This window comes from Chelonia mydas, chromosome 24, assembly GCF_015237465.2.
Source record: "Chelonia mydas isolate rCheMyd1 chromosome 24, rCheMyd1.pri.v2, whole genome shotgun sequence".
Classification (NCBI taxonomy): Eukaryota; Metazoa; Chordata; order Testudines; family Cheloniidae; genus Chelonia; species Chelonia mydas.
Genome location: NC_051264.2, coordinates 14,661,362 through 14,678,871, shown reverse-complemented (window position 1 = coordinate 14,678,871; position 17,510 = coordinate 14,661,362). Strand labels below are relative to the sequence as shown.

Genomic DNA, 17,510 nt, shown 5'->3' with positions numbered 1-17,510 from the left:
TGGCGCTGTTACACACTGGGGAGGGGCCACCCTGGGGCCTGTGGCGGGACCCGCACGAAGGGGGGAAAAGCCAATTGCGGCTGCCGGCAGGCCCCGCCCCCTTCCCCGGCAGGCCCCGCCCCCCAGCAGCGACAGGCCCCGCCCCCAGCTCCCGGCGGGCCTTGCGGCAGCTGCCGGCGCGCTCGGTGCTCGGGTCCCGGCATGGAGCGGGGCGGGCCCGCGCTGGAGCTGAAGCTCTGGGCGGCCCAGGAGATGGGGCTGCCCCCCGGGAAGGTGCCCTCCGACGGGGCCTTCCGCCGGTGAGAGCCCCGGGCCCCCCAGCGCGGGGACCCCCCCGGCTCCCGCCCCCCCGGTCCTTCCCCTCCCCCCAGCGCGGGGACCGGCTCCCGCCCCCCGCGGACCCCCCCTCCCTTTCCCAGCACTGGCACCCTCCGCCCCCTGCCCCCCCCCGCTCCCCGTCTCCTTTTGTTCCGCGGGTTCCCGTTTCCCTCCTTGTCCGCGGGCTCCTGCGGCTCCCCCCGGCCGCCTTTCCCCTGCTCCTTCGGGGTCCCCGCTGTGGGGGCCGGCCTCCCTCTCTCCTCGCGTCCTGCCCCCCTGGTGGTCCTCCCCCCTTAGCCCCCCCCCTTGCCTCCTCTGCTCCTTGGTACCTTCCTGCCCCAGCCCCCCTCACACACCCACCTGGGACTTCTCTTCCCCATGGGTTCCCTGCCTGCCCTACTCCCCCCACATCCACATTCAGGGCCCCTTGATTGTATCCCAGCTGTGGGGCCAGAGGCCCCCCCCCACACACACACTCCGCTCTCCCCCAGAAAAGGGCCTCCCAGCCCCCTGCCAGGTTACCCCCAAGCCTTGTGAGGTTACCTGGATGGGCCCGGCCCGGTGGGGGGGAGGGAAGGAAAAGGGGGTATCCAGCCCTGGGGCAGGGACGTGGGCGGGATATACGGCCCTCAACCGAGGGCCACCCATGCTCCTCGTAGGGGTTTCCGGTCGCGTCCCCGTGGGGCTGATGCTGTTGCTCTGTATCCCCAGGATGTGCTCAGGCCAGTGTGCGGAGATCTGGAGATACGTCACCCGGCATGTGCACCACCAGAGGTGAGAGGAATGGGGTGCGGCGCCTTTCCCCTCAAAGGGCCGCTGGCTCCCACCCGGCCCCAGGGCGGGGGACTGGCTGGCTCAGGGGGGCAGCAGCGGGGAATCGGACATGGGGGCCTTCTGCTTTTCAGGTCTCCTCCCAGAGCCAGGGGTAGAACCCAGGAGTCCTGGCTCCCGTCCTCCCCTGCTCTAACCACTGGACCCCCCTCCCTTCCCAGAGCCATTGCTGCTTCTGCAGTAGATTCACCCCTCTCTCTTTCCTCACAGGAATGTGAAGAAGATCCGAGGGAACTTGCTGTGGTATCCTTTCCTCGTTCCCCTTTGCCGTGGGGGCTTGTTACTATGGGCAGCTTTCTCACCAAGAGGCCCATCCAGCCCAGTGTCCTGCCCCGTCCCTGCCTGGACCAAGCCCCTGGGCCCATCCAGCCCGGTGTCCCCTATGCCCTATAGGGGCGGGTTTAATTTCCTTGCCGAGCCTTGGCTGGTGTCTGTCTCCTGGCCTTGGACCTCGAAGCCTGCTGGCTCCAACCTCTCCCTGACGTCTGTTTGTCTGTCCGTCTGTCCGGGCCTCTGTCACTCTCCACGTTCAGCCTCCTTTACTCAGGCCTTGCCTCAGGTACCAGCATCTGGAGGAGGCAGAGGTGAGGGGGCCGGTGGAGACTGCTGGTTGAATGGGAGATGGGGCAGGTGTGGATGGGGCGTGTGGGTGAGGGCTGTGGGTGGGATGGGACGGGACGGGTGTTGCTGTGGTGGGTGGGGGAGTCGGTAGGGGATGGTAATCTGGATTTGGAGGGGCGGGGAAGGGGATCGGGCTGCTGTGGGGTGGGATAGAGTGGGTCAGGGTAGGGGATGGGGTCGTGGGGCAAGGTGAGGATCAGGTGGTGCTGCGGGGTGGAATAGGGTGGGAGCAGTGGGTGGGAAGTGAGTCTGGGTGGGATCGTGGTGCAGAGGGGTCCTATGGCATGGGATAGGGTGGGGGACAGTGGGTGCCTTGTTGCTGAGCTGTGGATCTGGGAGATGAGGGTGGGGGATTGGGGTTGGGGTGCTGCAGGATGGAGCAGGGGCCTTGCCGTGGGGTGAGCAGGATGCCTGGGTCTATAGCAGTCGGTGTCTCCCCCTCCCCACAGGGAAAGCCCAGTGGGTCGGAACCAGAGCAGGAGCGGCGCCAGCAGCTTGCCCAGGGCGTGGCCCGCCTGCGTGGGGAGCTGCAGCAGCTGGACCTGCAGATAGAGACAGCCCAGCGCGAGGTCATGGCTGACGGTAAGGGGGGAGCCCCAAGGATCTGGGAGGCGGCGTAGTCTGTGCCTCCAGCGCTCTACCCCAGGCCATCACTCTGGGGGTGGGGGGCACAAAGTCCACCCCAGTCCTCCCATCTGTTCTCCCCCAACACCCAGTGGGATCGTCCCCCTGCAGCCCAAATCCATTTCCCCCCGCTTCTTCGTGCGGGGGGGGCAGGATTGTTCCCCCTCCCTGCCGTCCTTGGGGGTACGTGGTCTCTTCCCCATCCGCAAGGTTCCCGTGGCCCCTGGGGCTGCTGATTTTCCCCCTATGGTCCCTCCCCAGACAATCACCTGTGGGGTTCACACCCATCACCTCAGGACTCCTGGGTTCTGGGAGCGGGGCAAGGGAGGGGGAGAGGCTGGGAGCCAGGACTCCTGGGTTCTATCCCCAGCTCTGGGAGGGGAGTGGGGCCTAGTAGTTATCGTCTGGGGCTTGGGGTGGGGTTTCCCTGATGCTCTTTCTGCTCCCACCCCGCAGAGGTCTCCCTGGAGGCGGCCCAGGAGCGGATCCGTGACGCCCAGCGCCGCTCCCTGCTGCTCAAGGCCTATGCGGCCCGCCTGGCCAAGGAACGCCAGCAGCTGCAGGGCAGCGTAGCACAGCTGAGGGGGCGGCTGGAGCAGCTGAAGGACATCAGCAGGTGTGTGGGGGGTGGTTCCGTCCTTAGCGTGGGGTCCCCACTGCTCCTGGTCGCGTCCCCCGGAATCCTTTGCTTCTGAAGCACTATCCGGTGGACATCTCTGCTGGGCAGTAGCTCCCAGAATCCTTTGCTCCTTGGTAGGGGGTCCCATGGCAGGTGGCATTAGGGATTGCCCATCCTGGGTAGCATCTCTCAGGATCCTTTGCTCCATGGCAGGGTCCCGCTGGGGATGGGGGGAGACGTCCTGAACTGTGCTCCCCCTTCCTCTCCCGCCCCCCACCCCACCCCACCCCGCCAATTTTCACAGCCTCCTCTGGTCTCTGCAGAAAGGCCAAGGTGGAGCTGACGATGGGAGGGAAGGTGCCTGACCTCGGATTTGCTGGCTTGGAGCCTGAAGTACTGGTGAGTTGGGGAGAGGATAGTGGGTAGATCCTGGGCGGTGGGAGAGGAAGTTGAGAATCCTGCTCCGCTCTGCTAGTTGGGGATGGTGATCTGGGGATCCCAGTCCTGGATCTCATGGGGGGGGATCTGGAGATGCCAAGGCAGGATCTAGTGACAAGGGGTACCCGGTAATCTGAGCCCTGTGAATGCCAGCATGGGGCTCTGGTGATCTCCCTGTGGGATCTGGCGATGGGGTTTGGTTGGGAAGGAGGAGGGAATCGGACTGAGCCTGGTGCCGGGCCCCGGGGAGAGTCTGTCGGGCCATTGGCAATCAGGTCTTGGGATCCTGAGGGATCTCCCTGAGCCTGGTGCCTGGATCCCAATAAGGGGGGAGGATCCAGTAGATCCTGGTGATCTGCAGCTTTCTTGAGGGCCGTCGTGTCTTCCCCACCCCGGTAACCCGTCCGCATGTCTGTCCCTGTCTCCGCAGCGGGACGTGCGGACGGCCTGCCAGCTGCGCTTCCACTTCCTGAAGTCACTCTTCGAGCACAGCACATCTGGGGCCCTCCCGTAAGACCCTGTGAGCTCCCCTGCCCTCCCCTTCCCCCGTGCTCTGTTTCTGACCCGCCCCATGGGTGTCTCTCTCTCAGCAGCGGGACAAGCGAGGAGCTGCTGGACGCGTCCTACCAGCACTGGCTGAGCACGGTGGAGGTAACGGGGGGGAGGGAGGGAGGAGCAATGGGGTAGGTACCCTGGGGACGGCTCGCCTGCTGCAGGGATGCAGCCACCTCTGGGAGGGGCAGCTGGGCGCCCCTTAGCTCCGGGCTGGGGCATTGAGGCAGCCCTGACTGCCAGGGGAGAGCCCCCTGCCCTGCTCCCTGCAGCGCAGCGCCCTCTAGCCCCGCACTGGGGCATTGGAGCCAGCCGTGAGGGAAGGTACAGCGTCCCTGGCCCACTGTGGCTCATCTCCCGCCTCTCTGCCCATGCAGGACATCGTGGGTTCCCACCCTCCCAACCATGTCCTGGCAGCCCTGGAGCACCTGGCCCTGGAGAACACCCTGCAGATGCAGGAGCTCACCAGCCGCATTGACATTCCCCGCGACGTAGAGGCCCTCAAGTGGGTACCGCTAAGGGGCTGACAGTGTGGGGGTGTGGTGCTGTAGGGAGCTGTCGCCCCCCAGTGGTGGTGGCTTGTACTTGGGGGTGGGGGCAGAGTCAGAGCTCGAGAGAGAGGGGTGCTGTGGGGCTTTGGCCCCCTGGTGGTGGCAGCTTGTACTGCATGGGGGCAGAGTCGGGGCTCCGGGGCCTGTCACCCCAGTGGTGCTGCAGTGACCCATGGCACCAATGCTGGGACCTGTATCTCTGCCCTCTGGCCTGCAGGTTCCGCTACGAGAGCTCCCGCCTGGAAGACCTGGCGGGGCCGCCAGCAGCCCTGCCCTCAGTCCGGGGTCTCATACAGGTGAGTGGGGGCATGCGGGGGGGCAGGCAGGGCCGCATGGGGGGACTGGGCAGTCCCAGTGGCTAGGATATATAGCGGGGGAGGGAGGGAGCCACATCTGGGGCTCCTGGAGTGTGGGATATATCAGGGGGAGGGGGCTGTATCTCAGTGCTGGGGGGTCCCAGGGACAACAGGGCCCATATCTCTGGCTGGGATAGAGTGGGGGGAGGGGGCAGAGTCCCCTGGCCCCTCCTTACCTGCTCCCTCCCCCGGCTGCAGGAAGGCTGGAGCAGGTGTGAGGAGCTGTGGGTGCAGCAGCTCCCCCTACAGGCCCGGGAGCAGCGCGGCACGGCGCAGCTGTCCTCCCTCGTGCAGGAGATGCACCGGCTGCTGGCGGACGGCTCGGAGCACGCCATCCTCGCCAGGTAGCTGCCCCAGGCCCTGGGAGACACCCCGCCCCCTGGACTCAGCCCTGCACAGTTCGTGACCACCCACCGCTGGGAGAGCGCTCCCTGCTGGCGGGACTTCCCACCCCAGGGGTACCCCGGCTCTGTCAGGGCCCCCTGGAGCGCGCTCCCTGCTGGGGAGACTTCCCTGTCCTGTGGGGTCCCCCTGCGCTCTCGGGGCCCTGTGGTGAGCACCCCCTGCTGGGGAGACTCCCCCCCCCCGCCCCCCCACTGAACTGGCCTGTCCCGCCCGGCCCCCAGGGCGGTGCTGGAGCTGGAGCTGCGGGCTGTGCGGCTGGCAGGGCTGCGGGATGGGCTGCGTCGAGGCTGCCAGGAACTGGAGCAGGAGGCAAGTGCCCGCCATGCCGAGCTGCAGGCCTTGCAGAGCAAGCGTCAGCGCATCTTGGACTTCCGCCACCTGGTGGTGAGTGCGGGAAGCGCGGGGGGGAATCTGAGGGCCAGAGCAGGGCAACCTCTGGACGTGGGACCTGCCTGGGGGGTGGGGAGGCAGTAGGGCACACAGGAGGATGAGGTGGGGTTGGCTGGGAGGGTGCCCGTGGGTGGGGGGTTCCTGGAGGGGGATCCACAGGGTACCTGGCTGGCCTGGGGGGAAGGAAGTAGAGGGGGTGTATGCTAGGGGGAGTATATGGGTTTGGGGATGAAGGGGGGGGGGCAGGGAAAGGAAGGAGTGGACAAGTTGGGGGTCGGGGGGGTTCCTTCTGTGGGAAAGGGAGGGATTGCGGGGTTGAATCTGGGGGTGCCTTACTGGCCCGGGGGGAGCAGGGACACTGTCTTGAAGCAGCCCCAGGACTGACACTTTCTCCCCCCTCTCCCCCCCCCAGCGCGAAAAGCAGCAGCACGTCCGGGCGCTGATCAAAGGCACCTCCTACATCAAATCCCAGCTCCGCAAGGACCAGGCCGAGGTGAGACACCCTCCCATGACAAGGGGCGGGATCAAGGGGCACTGACAGACGGTGGGGGAGTCCAGGGCTGGGATACCAGGGGGCTGTGGGTTGGGACTGAGGGGCACCGGCAGGGCTGCGGGAGTGGGGCCCAGGGCTGGGCGGGGGGGGCACCAGCATGGTCTCCCCCAACCCCCCACTCTCTCTCTCAGGTCCAGGCCTTCGTGCAGAGGAAGCTGCTGGGCCCGGAACAGGACGTGACCCTGGAGTCGCAGCGGCTGCACGGGGGCGTGGAGCGCGAGATCCGGCAGCTGGGGGCCATCGCCCTCCCCTGCCTGCTGCACCGCAGCCTCCCGGGGTGAGTCTCCCCCCACCCTCCTGCTCTGTCTGATTGCTCTCCCCTACAGCGAGCAGGGTCCTGGGGCCAACTGTCCCCTCTTGGGCTGCCCCAGGGGCTGGGTCCCCATATGGGGGGGCGCCCCTTGGCCTTAGGGGGGTGTACCTGTGCCCCCCCTCCTGCACTACTGGACTTGGGGTATGCAGGATTCCTGGGATTTTCTCCCCCCTCCCCTTCCCTGGGAAAAGCACCCTGAGATCTGCTGGTTGGAGGGAGATAGGTGCCCGCAGAGCAGTACCGATACTCTGCTCCTCTGCCCCACGCTGGGGGCGCTGGTCCTCTGGGAGGAGCATCAGTACTTAGGCAGTGGTATTAATGCTGCAGTCGTGGCATGGAGACGAGCAGGAGCGTTGGTGCTGGGGAATACTCATGAAAACCCCGTATTCTCTGGGCGGAGAGCTAATACCCTGAGAATAGGGCAGGGGCTTTAATACTCTGGGAGCATGAATACTCCCTCCGGGGGGGGTAATGCTCTGAGAGCATTGGTACCCGAGATCTGTGGTGGGAGGATTAATACTTTCTGGGCTAATAATGCTCTAGGAGCGTCGGTAGCCTATAGCGGTGAGAGGAGCATTGATACTCTCAGGGGTATTAATACTGTGGGAACACTGGTACCTGCTCTCCCGGGGGTACCAATGCTGTACTATGCCGGCAGGACGGGGCCCCTCCAGCCCTTCCTGGGGAGCGGGAGGGCTGTGGGCTGGGGTGCCCGGTGGGGAGGGGGGATGCCTGAGGGTGAGGGGTTCAGGGGCTGATCCTCGGCTGCCCTGACCCGGTCGTCCCCCGCCTCCAGGTCCCAGCAGGTCCCGGCCCACGAGCTCTCCATCCATCGGCTGGACCGGACGGGGCTCGCCCTGGACCGGGCCTTCCTCGCTGTGTGCCAGGCTGCCGGCTTCCCTCTCTACAAGGTGAGACGCACACTTGGTGAAGCAATGGGGCAGGGAGCAGGAATGTCTCCCCACAGGGTGGGAGTGAACCCCTCCTCTATGAGACCCTCTTCTGGGGAGAGATGGGATGGGGGGCCCCGGGAAGGGGGTGGGGCAGGAGCACCCCCCTAGTTTATTCTGCATTAAACCTCCCCAGAGCCCCCTGGGGGGTGATCTTGGGGGAGAGGGGGCAGGCCCTGTCTCCCCTCACCCCCTGTGTCTATCTGTCTCTGCCCCAGGCCCCGGAGCACCTCCTGCCCCACATGGCTGAGCTGAAGAAGGAGCTGCTGGCCCTGCGTGCCCAGCTGGGTTACAAGAGCCAGGCGCTAGCCAGCCTGCAGCAGCGCCAGGGGACCGACGTGCAAGGTGAGCTCTCCCCAGGGGGACAGGGGGACGACCCCCAGCCTGCGGCCCCTTCCCAGGGTCTGCGAGGGGCACCCTCCTGGCACACGAGCCGGCCTGAAGGGTGTCAGGACCATGGCATCCGCCCAGCACAGCTCAACACCCGCCCCCCAAGCCATAACTCCTCCGGGCCTCACCAGTGTCTCTTTCCCCCAGTCCTGCTGCAGGCCCTGCGGGACCACGACCGGGAGCAGGCCGGAGCCCTGGGGCCGCGGATCCAGCTGGTGACCGAGCAGTGCGAGCGCCGCATCGAGCGCTGGCCCGAGGTGCAGGCCACGATCGACGCCTGGTGAGGAGCCCCCGCCCACCTGGTTTATGGGACGCCTTGTTCTCCAGAGGGGGGAGGCCCTGCCCATCCTGTGCTGGGAGGGGGTCCAAGGTTGGGGCTGTGAGGAAGAAGAGGGCTTGCCCAAGTGGGGGGGGGGGCACAGGAGGGACTGATTGGGGGGGGTTGGGGTAGGAAGGAAGGGGGTGGTCTGGTGACTGGAGAATGGGCGTACCTAGGGAGTGGCCGGGGGGGGGGCATATGCCATAAGGGATGATGGGGTGGGGGGGGGAGATTGTGCACGTGGGGTAAGTGTGGACATGGTGGTGTCTGTGCTGGGGGGGGGGGGGGGGGAACTGGGGCGGGGGGCCGGAAGGAGCCATCTCACCCACTCCCCACTCTCTCCCCGTCCCTGTGTTTAGGTGGGAGCAGCCGGGGCAGTTCTCCCTGCCGGCGGAGCACCGCCAGGGCCTCACCTTGCAGCAGTGGCTGGAGCGCTGGACCCTGGCCCTCAAGACCCTCCAGCAGCACAGCTGGGCCTGATGGCCCTGTCCTGCCTGGGAGGGGCTCGGGGAGGTGCAGTTGTAGGTAGCCACACCCGGGTTAGGGAAGGAGTGTGAGTGGGACACGCCTATCTGGGGTGGAGTTATTGAGGGGCCTAGCCCAGTCCAGCTGTCCCCTCTTCCGCAAGGTGGGTGGTCAGTGTAAGGGGGGGTGACCAGATGCTGGGGGTGGGAGGGTTGGTGGGGCTGAGCGGAGGTGGGGGAGTGGTGTCAGGTGTGGGGGGGATCCCACATGGGTTTTGTGGCGTTCTGTAATTCCCATTGTTCTGAATAAACTGACTAAATGCGCATTCAGGTCTATGGCGGGGACTGGGACATGGGGCCTTTCCCCTCTGGGGGACGCCAGCTCCGACCTGCCCCAGGTTAGGGAAGGAGTGTGGGTGGGACACGCCTATCTGGGGTGGAGTTATTGAGGGGCCTAGCAGCTGAGGGTGTCTCAGGAGCAGAAGAAGGATTTTCTTCCAAGGCAGCAGTGGTAGAATACACCTTCAAAGATGGCAGCCGGACAATCCATCTTCGGCGCACGTGTTGCAACCGTTCATAGAAAGAGATTAAACTGATAAGAACAGATCTAATAATTTTATTAAGATAATGTTGAAATAAGCAACGGTACAGAGTTCAAGCATAGAAGTTTCTGGTTGTCAGGGGATAAGGTACAGATTATCAAGGGGTGCGAAATTCGATTTAGGAGCTGGTGGAGTAAGAATTCCATAATAATCTGCCATCTCCTCGACTGGGGGTAAAAGTTTAACCGGTCAGAGTACAGACATTGAGATATGGGAGTAAGTTATCCACACAATGGCTATGTTCAGGTGCGGAGTATAGTGAGTGGATACGATGGTGGGGATGGGTCTTCCCTCATTTGGTGGGATTTAATGTTCAGGGGGTTTATGGTTCCAGTTCAAACAGTCCAATGGGGAAAGCCTCTCAGTCCCTTTCCCGTAGTGGGTGCACGATGTCGTACCGGCTCACTCCTCCTGGTACTGTCGGTGGCCGGTGATGTGCTCGATGTAGATGTCCCTGGACCATCGGATGGTGTCCGAGACCATGAGGCGCCGCATGAGCCGTGCGTAGCGTCTACCGATCCCGCAGGTCCGCAGCACGCACTCGTTGCAGGGGTCCCAAGCGCCCAGGGCTCCAACGATCAGGGCGTCCAGCTGCACCTCGTAGCCCTTTGCTCTCAGGGTGTCGGCCAGAGGGGCGTATTTTTCCAGTTTCTGAGCTCAGGCTTCTCGGAAGCCCGGGGTCCTGTTCTCAAAGGGGACCGTGATGTCGACGAGGATGATCTTTTTCTGGGTTTCGTTGGTGACGACCACGTCGGGTCGCAGTGGGCTGTCGGTACCAGGGATAGCGCAGTTCACGGCGACCTCCCCCAGACGCGGTGCGATGGCTTTCACCAGGCGGTTCTGGATGGCGTTGTGGCGCAGCTGCCAGGCTCTGGAGTGGGGCTTGCAGCTGCACAGGACGTGGGGCAGGGTCTCATTGGCGTAGCCGCACTTCCTGCAACGCTTGTCTCGGTTCCCGTGGCGGACGGCTCCGTTGAGCGGGACGCAGTTGAGCCGGGCGCGGTGGATGAACCGCCAGTCGGCGAAGCGGGTGAAGCCGCCCCTGGCGAGGAAGTGGTTGCTGGCGTCCCACTTGCTGGTCAGATCGAAGGCTTTTCCCTGGTCTGGCTTGCGCTTCAGGGCTTCTATGTACAGCAAGTGGATGGCTGCCTTCAGGGTCCTCTCCAGCAGGCCCCTCGCGCTCGGGGTGACGATGGTGTTGTCCTCAGACCTGATCTGCGGCACCCGGGCCCGCTCTTTTCCGCCCCCCGACCCCAGTCCCCTGCCAGGGCAGGGTGAAGAAGCTTGGTCCTGCTGGCGGCTGCTGCAGGGCAGGCAAGCTCCCCACTCCCCCACCTCTTCCCTCAGCGTGCTGGGTGCCTGCCCTGCCTCCTCTCCCTCCCTGCCGCCCATCAGCTGAGGGCCCTGGTGAGGGAGCGGGAGCCGCAGCGTGCTCCTTGCTCCGGGGAGGAGGCGGAGAAGAGTTGGGGATGGGGCCTTGGGGAAGGGGGGTGGAATCTGGGCAGGGGGCTGGGAGCACCCCCACGATCCTAGCCCCTGCCCCCAGCCCTCTGGTCTGACCGCTGCAGCCCCCCCACGAACTCAGCCCTGACTCCAGCACCCCGCACACAGCCCCAGCCCCTCCCATGCCTTGACTCTTGCACCCCCCACATTCCCACCCCCACTCCTCGCACCAAATGGGAGCTGCCCAGCTAAGCACTCCGCACCCAAACCTCCTGCCCCAACCCTGAGCCCTCCCTCATTCTAGGCCAGACCCTACACCCCAACCCCCGGCCTCCTCCTTCACCCCCAGCCTTGCTGTGCTCAGTGCACTCCCACCCTCAGCTTGGTGCAGAGAGAGGAAGCGAATGGGCTAGAACCAGGGAGAAGGTAGGCACCCACTCTGTGTGGGCGGGACCCAGATCCCAGACCGGAAGCGGGATCAGTGGGGCTGGCACCCGGGACCCTGGCTGGCAGGAGCCGGCAGACGGAACCCGAGACCAGCAGCGGGCTGAGAGGTGTCCCCTGGGGTGAACCTGCTGGTTAAAAGAAGAAAAAACCAGCTGCCTCGTGCGGCTGCGGGTCTGTTCCCGGGAGCTGGGGGGTGAGCGGGTCAATCCCCACCCCCGGCGCCCGCTGCTTTATCTGGCTGCACGAGCTGCCTCGGCTCCTCTCGCCGCTGCCGCCGGACGCGGCTGATCTGCATAACCCCGCCCCCCGACAGGGGACCCGCCCCGCGCTGCCCCCTCGTCTCCCCGCCCCAGGCGCTGGGTGCCGCGCTCCGCTGCTGCCCCGCTGCCCCTCTCGGCCCCGCCCCGCTCTCGGCCCCGGGGGACGGCTCCGGCCGCCACTGGTCCAGCCACCGCCCCGGCCCTGCCCTGAGCTCCCCCCAGCTTCTGCACTTGGCTCGGGGAGCCCGGCAATGAGAGCCGGGCTCTGCATGGAGGGGAGTTTCTGGGGGTGGGGGGCGTGCAGGGGCAACGGAATTTCCGATCCCTAAAAGGGAGGGGGCCACCAGCGCCGGAATGTGGCCACCCCCCTCCCGCAGCTCCCCTTCCTCCGAGCCCCCACCCTTGCCCCGCCCCATCCCTCGAGGCCCCTCCCCTTCTCCCGAGTTCCCTTATGGCCCTTCACTTTCTCCCCGATCTCCTGCCCTCATGCCGCCCCTTCCCCAAAGGCTCTGCCCGGTGCCGCCCCTTTTCCCCAATTCTCCAACCCCGCATTGCCCCTTCCCCCAAGACTCCGCCCCCACACCGCCCCTTTTCCCCAAACCCCGCCTCACTGCCCCTTCCCCCCATGCCTGCTCCTGCATTGTCCTACCCCTCCAGGGCCCGCCCCTGCCCCGCCCCTTCCTCCAAGGACCCGCCCCCGAACTGCCCCTTCTACCAAGCTCCCACTCTTGCACTGCCTCTTCTCCCAGTCCCGTCCCCACCCCGCCCCTTCTCCTAAGTCACTACTCCCACGCTGCCCATTCCCCCCAAGTCCCTGCCCCCTCACTGCCCCTTCCCTCTAATCCCCATGCCTGCACCGCCCCTTCACCCGAGACTCCGCCCTCGCACCACCCTTGCACCCTAGGCCCCGCCCACAAACCGCCCCTTCTCCTGAGGCCCCGCCCCTGCACTACCCAGCAGCCCAGGAGCAGGCCAGAGCGGGGAGGCAGGAGCCGTGACAAGGCGGGACTGTTCTTATTTCCTCTGAATAGTGTGGGGGTGCCTCAGTTTCCTCTATGCAGTTCTTAAGTATGTGTATGATCATTGCAGCGCCCTAGAGGGCAGGTGTGTGCAGGGGTCTGGACACACAGAATGGCCAACACCCTGTTTCCTGGCGACTGATGGCCTGGCCCTTCCCCCCTGCAAGGTGAGAGCTAAAGGGTTGGAGAACAAAGGAATCAGGTGCCCTCCTGGCCTGAGACAGGGACAAAGCCCAGAGGAGGAGGGGCTGGAGGGAGTTTCAGTTTGGGGCTGGCTGGAGACATGGAGTGAAGTGCAGATGGGGTTGTCTGGCTCACTGCCCCCCAAAATGGACCCAGCTGAGGGGTCCTGTTCTCTGCCTCTACAAGCTCTGTGTTAGACCATGTTCCTGTCACCTAATAAACCTTCTGTTTTACTGGGTGGCTGAGAGTCCCGTCTGAGTGTGGAGTTGGGGGGCAGGACCCTCTGGCTTCCCCAGGACCCCGCCTGGGCAGACTCACTGTGGGAAGCGCACGGAGGGGCAGAGGATGCTGAATGCTCCGAGGTCAGACCCAGGAAGGTGGAAGTTGTGTGAGCTGTGTGTCCTGGAGACAGTCTGCTCCCAGAAAGGAGACTTCCCCAGAGTCCTGACGGGCTTCGCAGGGAGCAGCTCCAGAGCATCGCCCAGGGACTCCGTGACAACTGGTGGTAGCGGTGGGATGTGCTGCACCCCATGGATGGCACTTCCTGCAGTAAGTGGTTGGGGAGCAGTAAAATGAAGGGGGATTGATGAGAATCAGGAATGCTGAAGGCTCAGAGAGGAGCGGTTTCGGGGGGCGGTTAACCCCTGGGAGTGTGTGACCACCGAGAAGGACTGTGCACTAATGGGATCTCCCTGGGGACTGCGGTGAGCAGTCTCAGGGGCGGAGGAGCCTGCGGCTTGGCCCTGGGAGAGAGAAGGACTTTTGCAGTAACAGGGTTCCCCTGGGGATTGCAGCGAGCGGTCCCAGGGGCGGAGGAGTCTGCAGCTTGACTCTGGCAAAGAGGTGGTGACCTCGAGAAGGGCTGGCACACTAGGGGTTCTCCCTGGAAACCGTGGGGAGCTGAGAGCACACAGGCCTGTGAGTCCACAACAACTTGGGAACAGCGGAGTGATGGCCTGTGGACACTGTAACCCTGTGCAAAAAGAGAGGGTTGCGCATTGGAAAGTTCACCAAAGCACAGTTAATCGTGCAGCTGGAGGAGGATGACCGCTCTAAGGAACAGATTCCTGACCCCAAATGGGGCTATAGCAGGATCTGGGAGCAGCTGGAGTGGTAGCCAGGCATCCCCAAGACTCCTGTCCCCGACCAGACGAGGGTCTTCACGACCGGGTTCCCCATCCGGGGATCGGAGACAGACGGGATTGGAGCTGAGTCTGAGAGAGCAAGAGGACTGTGAGAGACAGCGAGAGTACGAGAAAGAGCTGCAGAAGCAGCAGCAGCATGAACTGGCGGTGGTGGAGCGGAGAGGCCTAGGGGACCTCCCAGGGGTGAGTGGGGATAGACTCCGGGGGGCCAGCTCCGCATGGAACCTCCATACTAAATTGCTGCCCCTGGTTAAGGAGGGGGGGATGTGGATGCCCACCTCACTGCCTTTGAGCAGGCTGGCGATTTGAACAAGGGGGACCCTGCGGAAAAGCCCCGGTGTCTAGCTCCTTTCTGGGTCCCAAGGCCATAGACTCCGTCAGCCAGATGGGTGGGGAGGTGGACAGGCTCCCACCCCTAGTCCCAACCTATATGTTTGTGTGGAGTTTCCTGGGGTCAGGCCCCTCGGACCCCCAGTGGGAGCGGAAGGTGATGGTCGATGGGGAGACATTCCTGGGGTGGCGAGATCCTGGGACAGAGAGAACTGTTGTCAGGCCCTGGGTGGTGCAGCCTTAAATGCTGAGGGGCTGTGTGAGCTGGGTGAGGGTCCCAGGGATGAAGCCCCTCACCCTGCCTATGGCCCAGATCCCTGTGCAGACCCAGGAGGGGTGGGGCTGGCTGGTCGTTGGGGTTCTCCAGGACACCAGCTGCGAGACCCTGTTGTGGGGTGACTGTGTCTCTTTGGGACAGGATCCAGGCCCGGCTCCTGTAACGGCCAAGGGTTTGAATTTGAATCCAGGGAACCAATCGGCTGAGAGGGAAATGGTCAGTGAAAAGGCAGATGACCTGGCTGGCAGTGGGGAGGAGCTGCTAGGTTCAGGATACCTGCCTGCCTGTAACCAGACCCCTGGGGCTCCCCGCCCCCCTTGCACACCGGAGAGGGGGCTCACGCTGGCTCTGATGCTGTGAGGAAAGCAGCGAGCTCGCTGCCTACCCCCACTGGGACAGCAAGGGCAGCGCTGAGCACAGTGGGAGCTGAGACCCCAGCTGAGTGGGGGGAGACACAGGCAGGGCAGGGGATCTGTTGGGAGTGGCAAGGTGCTTGGTAAGGAAAGTTTGGATGAGCCTAGGCAGCCTTGTGTGCTGATGGCTGTGTCTAGTCAGCAGGGTGGGAAGGCGAGGAGAGTGGAAGACAAGTGTCCCTGGACCTTTCCTGTTACCTGGGTGGAGAATTGTGACAGGGAAGGAAACGTGCCTGTGTCTGTCAGGGGTATTGACTTGCCTAATGAGGGAGCTACCCTGATCTCCAAGCAGTTGTCTGTGACCAGCCTTGTGTGCTGGGACAAGGGGAATGAGATCCCAAGCTGGGTGTCTGGGAAAGGAGAAAGTGTGTCCGACTCTTCTTTGTCTGTGGAGCAGACAGAAGGGGCCTTTCAGACTGTGATGGTTGAGGGCAGTGCAGTTGTCTCAGAGCTGGTTCTGGATTCAACTGAAGCCCAGGAAGGGAAGGGGCCTAAGTTTGTGTCTGCCCGGGAGAATGGCCCTGTAACTAGGTCGCATCCAGTTACTGTCTATGCAAAATCCCAGAGACCAGACAATTCTGGAGCTTGTATTTTGCCCATTGATAGTGTGTTGTTGGGAAAGGGTGGAGCAACTCTGTCTAATCAGAGTGAGATCCTAACCAGGGCACAAGGAGAGCAGAAAGGTGATTTGATTGTGTTACCTACTAAGGGTGTGGAAACCTGTAGCAAGAAGGAAAAGATTCCTGAGCTTGTGTGTGGCAAAGGGAAGGAGAAGGCTTCTAACCTTTTATCTAGGAAATCTGTCAGTTTGCCTGAAAGGGGATTGTGTAGGAATCTGTCTGATGGGCCAGAGGTAATTCTGGATGTAAGGGAGACCCAGAAAGAGTCTGTTGTTGCTCAGGAAAGTGTTCCTCTAGAGCAAGCCCTCGGTGAAGAGGGTAAGAGCAGAATTTCTGTGAGGGGTGAATTGTTGCATAGAAAAGCCCTAGGGAAAGGAATCCTCATGGAGTCTTTGCAAGCAGTTGACTGCAACTGAAGGGTGTGAAAGTGATTTAATCAAGAAACTTTCAGTTCCTAACAGCCAGAAATTTTCTGTTGTGAATGAAGCCACTGACTTTCCTGTTGAAAGATCCAGTGTGGATAGCTTTGAGAAGGTCTCAGATGGAGTGAAAGCTGTTAAGAAAGTTACAGTCCTCTAACCAAGTGGCTGTGTTTAGCCAGCTTGTTGGGGAGACAAGGTTGTTGAGAAAGGGATGTCTCCATGCTAGTTCTGTAAGTGAACAGTATGTGGCCCAGGTCAAGATGGGGGCTCTTAACCAAGACAGCCCGAATTGCAGCCCTCCAGACTAGAGACCTGGGAGAAGACCCGATCCCAGTTTGATCCCTGGGGGTTTTGGGATGGCAAAAGGCACGGGCCGCATAAACCTTCCCACATGTGGCATGCGAGTGCTATCAACCACCCCCGACCTAAGGGAGCGCGAGAAACTGGAAGGGCCTGGTGTAACTCCCACCAAGGAACGGGAGAGATGCTGGGGCATCCATGCCAGGGCGGTCTTGCTGTGGGAAGCGCATGGAGGGGCAGAGGATGCTGAATGCTCCGAGGTCAGACCCAGGAAGGTGGAAGTTGTGTGAGCTGTGTGTCCTGGAGACAGGCTGCTCACAGAAAGGAGACTTCCCCAGAGTCCTGACTGGCTTCGTAGGGAGCAGTTCCAGAGCATCGCCCAGGGACTCTGTGACAGGAGGGCAGAAACTTCCTGAAGAAAAAGAATCCGGTCCCAGCCCCCTGTTCTGCCCCACACTTCCCGGGTGCCCTCGGGCACATCACTCAGTCTCTCTGGGCCTCAGTTCTCCCATCCAGGAAATGGGGCTGGTGCCGCTTCCCGCCCTCGCAGGAGCCTGGGAGGAGAACTACCCTGCGGGTTGGGAAGAGGCTCGGACCCTGGGGTAATGGGCGAGGGGCGCAGGGGGAGCGTCTTAGCACCATCGTTTGGTAGCTGGAGTCTGTGTGGAAACAAAATATTTCCCGAAAGTCATTCCAAAAACCTGTATCCAGCCACAGCCTTGGGAAATATTTAACAAAGCTGCACGTTTTTCCCTCGTGTAGCCTGCCCCCGACCCGGCACCACCCCCAGTTCTGCCCCCTTCCTGCCACCGCAGCCCCATCTCACCTCCTGACCCTCTCTGGGTGCCCTAGGCCCCTCTTAGCAGGGGGCTGTCCAGGAGGGTGCAGGGGGGGTCTCTCCTTGCAGCCATGGGTGGGGGGGGTCTGGTCGATGTCCAGCCCCTCTGGACACCTCTGCCAGAGACCCCCAAGAAACCCACTAGTTTCCTCCGCATGTGGGGATGGGCTCCTACTTTCTGACCTGGGCTGGGGCGTGATGGGGGGTGCTTCTGTGATGTCAGAGCCCCAGGCGGGAGGGGCTCAAATCATGACTCTGAAGTGGCAGGGCAGCCTCCCTCCCGCCCCCCGACCCTGCTCACATTCGGCTAGGGGGCTGGGCTGGGATCTCTAGGGAGGGAGACACAGGAAAAAACAGCTGCCACTAGGGAACCCAGGAGTCCTGGCTCCCAGTCCCCTGCTCTAAAACCTCTAGACCCCACTCCGCGCCCAGAGCCAGGGAGAGAACCCAGGAGTCCTGGCGCTCGGCCCCCACCCCGCTGTGACCACTAAACCCCATTCCCCTACCTGGGTGCTGC

General features: G+C 63.3%; 1 protein-coding gene across 2 annotated transcripts; it reads left to right on the top strand.

Annotated features, from left to right (window-relative positions):
• Positions 1–145: 145 nt before the first annotated feature.
• On the top strand, positions 146–9,014 carry LOC114018304 (HAUS augmin-like complex subunit 5). Of its 2 annotated transcripts, XM_037883175.2 has the most exons (19): positions 146–299; positions 1,030–1,092; positions 1,360–1,392; positions 1,709–1,733; positions 2,220–2,352; positions 2,851–3,010; positions 3,337–3,412; positions 3,882–3,961; positions 4,042–4,102; positions 4,381–4,508; positions 4,772–4,850; positions 5,109–5,254; positions 5,537–5,699; positions 6,118–6,198; positions 6,390–6,535; positions 7,368–7,482; positions 7,740–7,866; positions 8,059–8,191; positions 8,590–9,014. In XM_037883175.2, exons 1-19 carry the CDS (start codon positions 202–204, stop codon positions 8,708–8,710), a joined length of 1,968 nt encoding a protein of 655 aa, XP_037739103.1. In that variant the 5' UTR covers positions 146–201; the 3' UTR covers positions 8,711–9,014. The 2 variants fall into 2 exon arrangements, with proteins under 2 accessions (XP_037739103.1, XP_037739105.1); XM_037883177.2 differs by lacking the exons at positions 146–299; positions 1,030–1,092; positions 1,360–1,392 and having other exon boundaries at positions 1,401–1,779.
• Positions 9,015–17,510: the final 8,496 nt, after the last annotated feature.

Coding starts and splice junctions, on each gene's coding strand:
- LOC114018304 (XM_037883175.2), top strand. CDS start 202: ATGGAGCGGGGCGGGCCCGCGCTGGAGCTGAAGCTCTGGGCGGCCCAG. Junction 3,413..3,881: donor GCTTGGAGCCTGAAGTACTG/GTGAGTTGGGGA, acceptor CTGTCTCCGCAG/CGGGACGTGCGGACGGCCTG. Junction 7,483..7,739: donor CCGGCTTCCCTCTCTACAAG/GTGAGACGCACA, acceptor TCTCTGCCCCAG/GCCCCGGAGCACCTCCTGCC.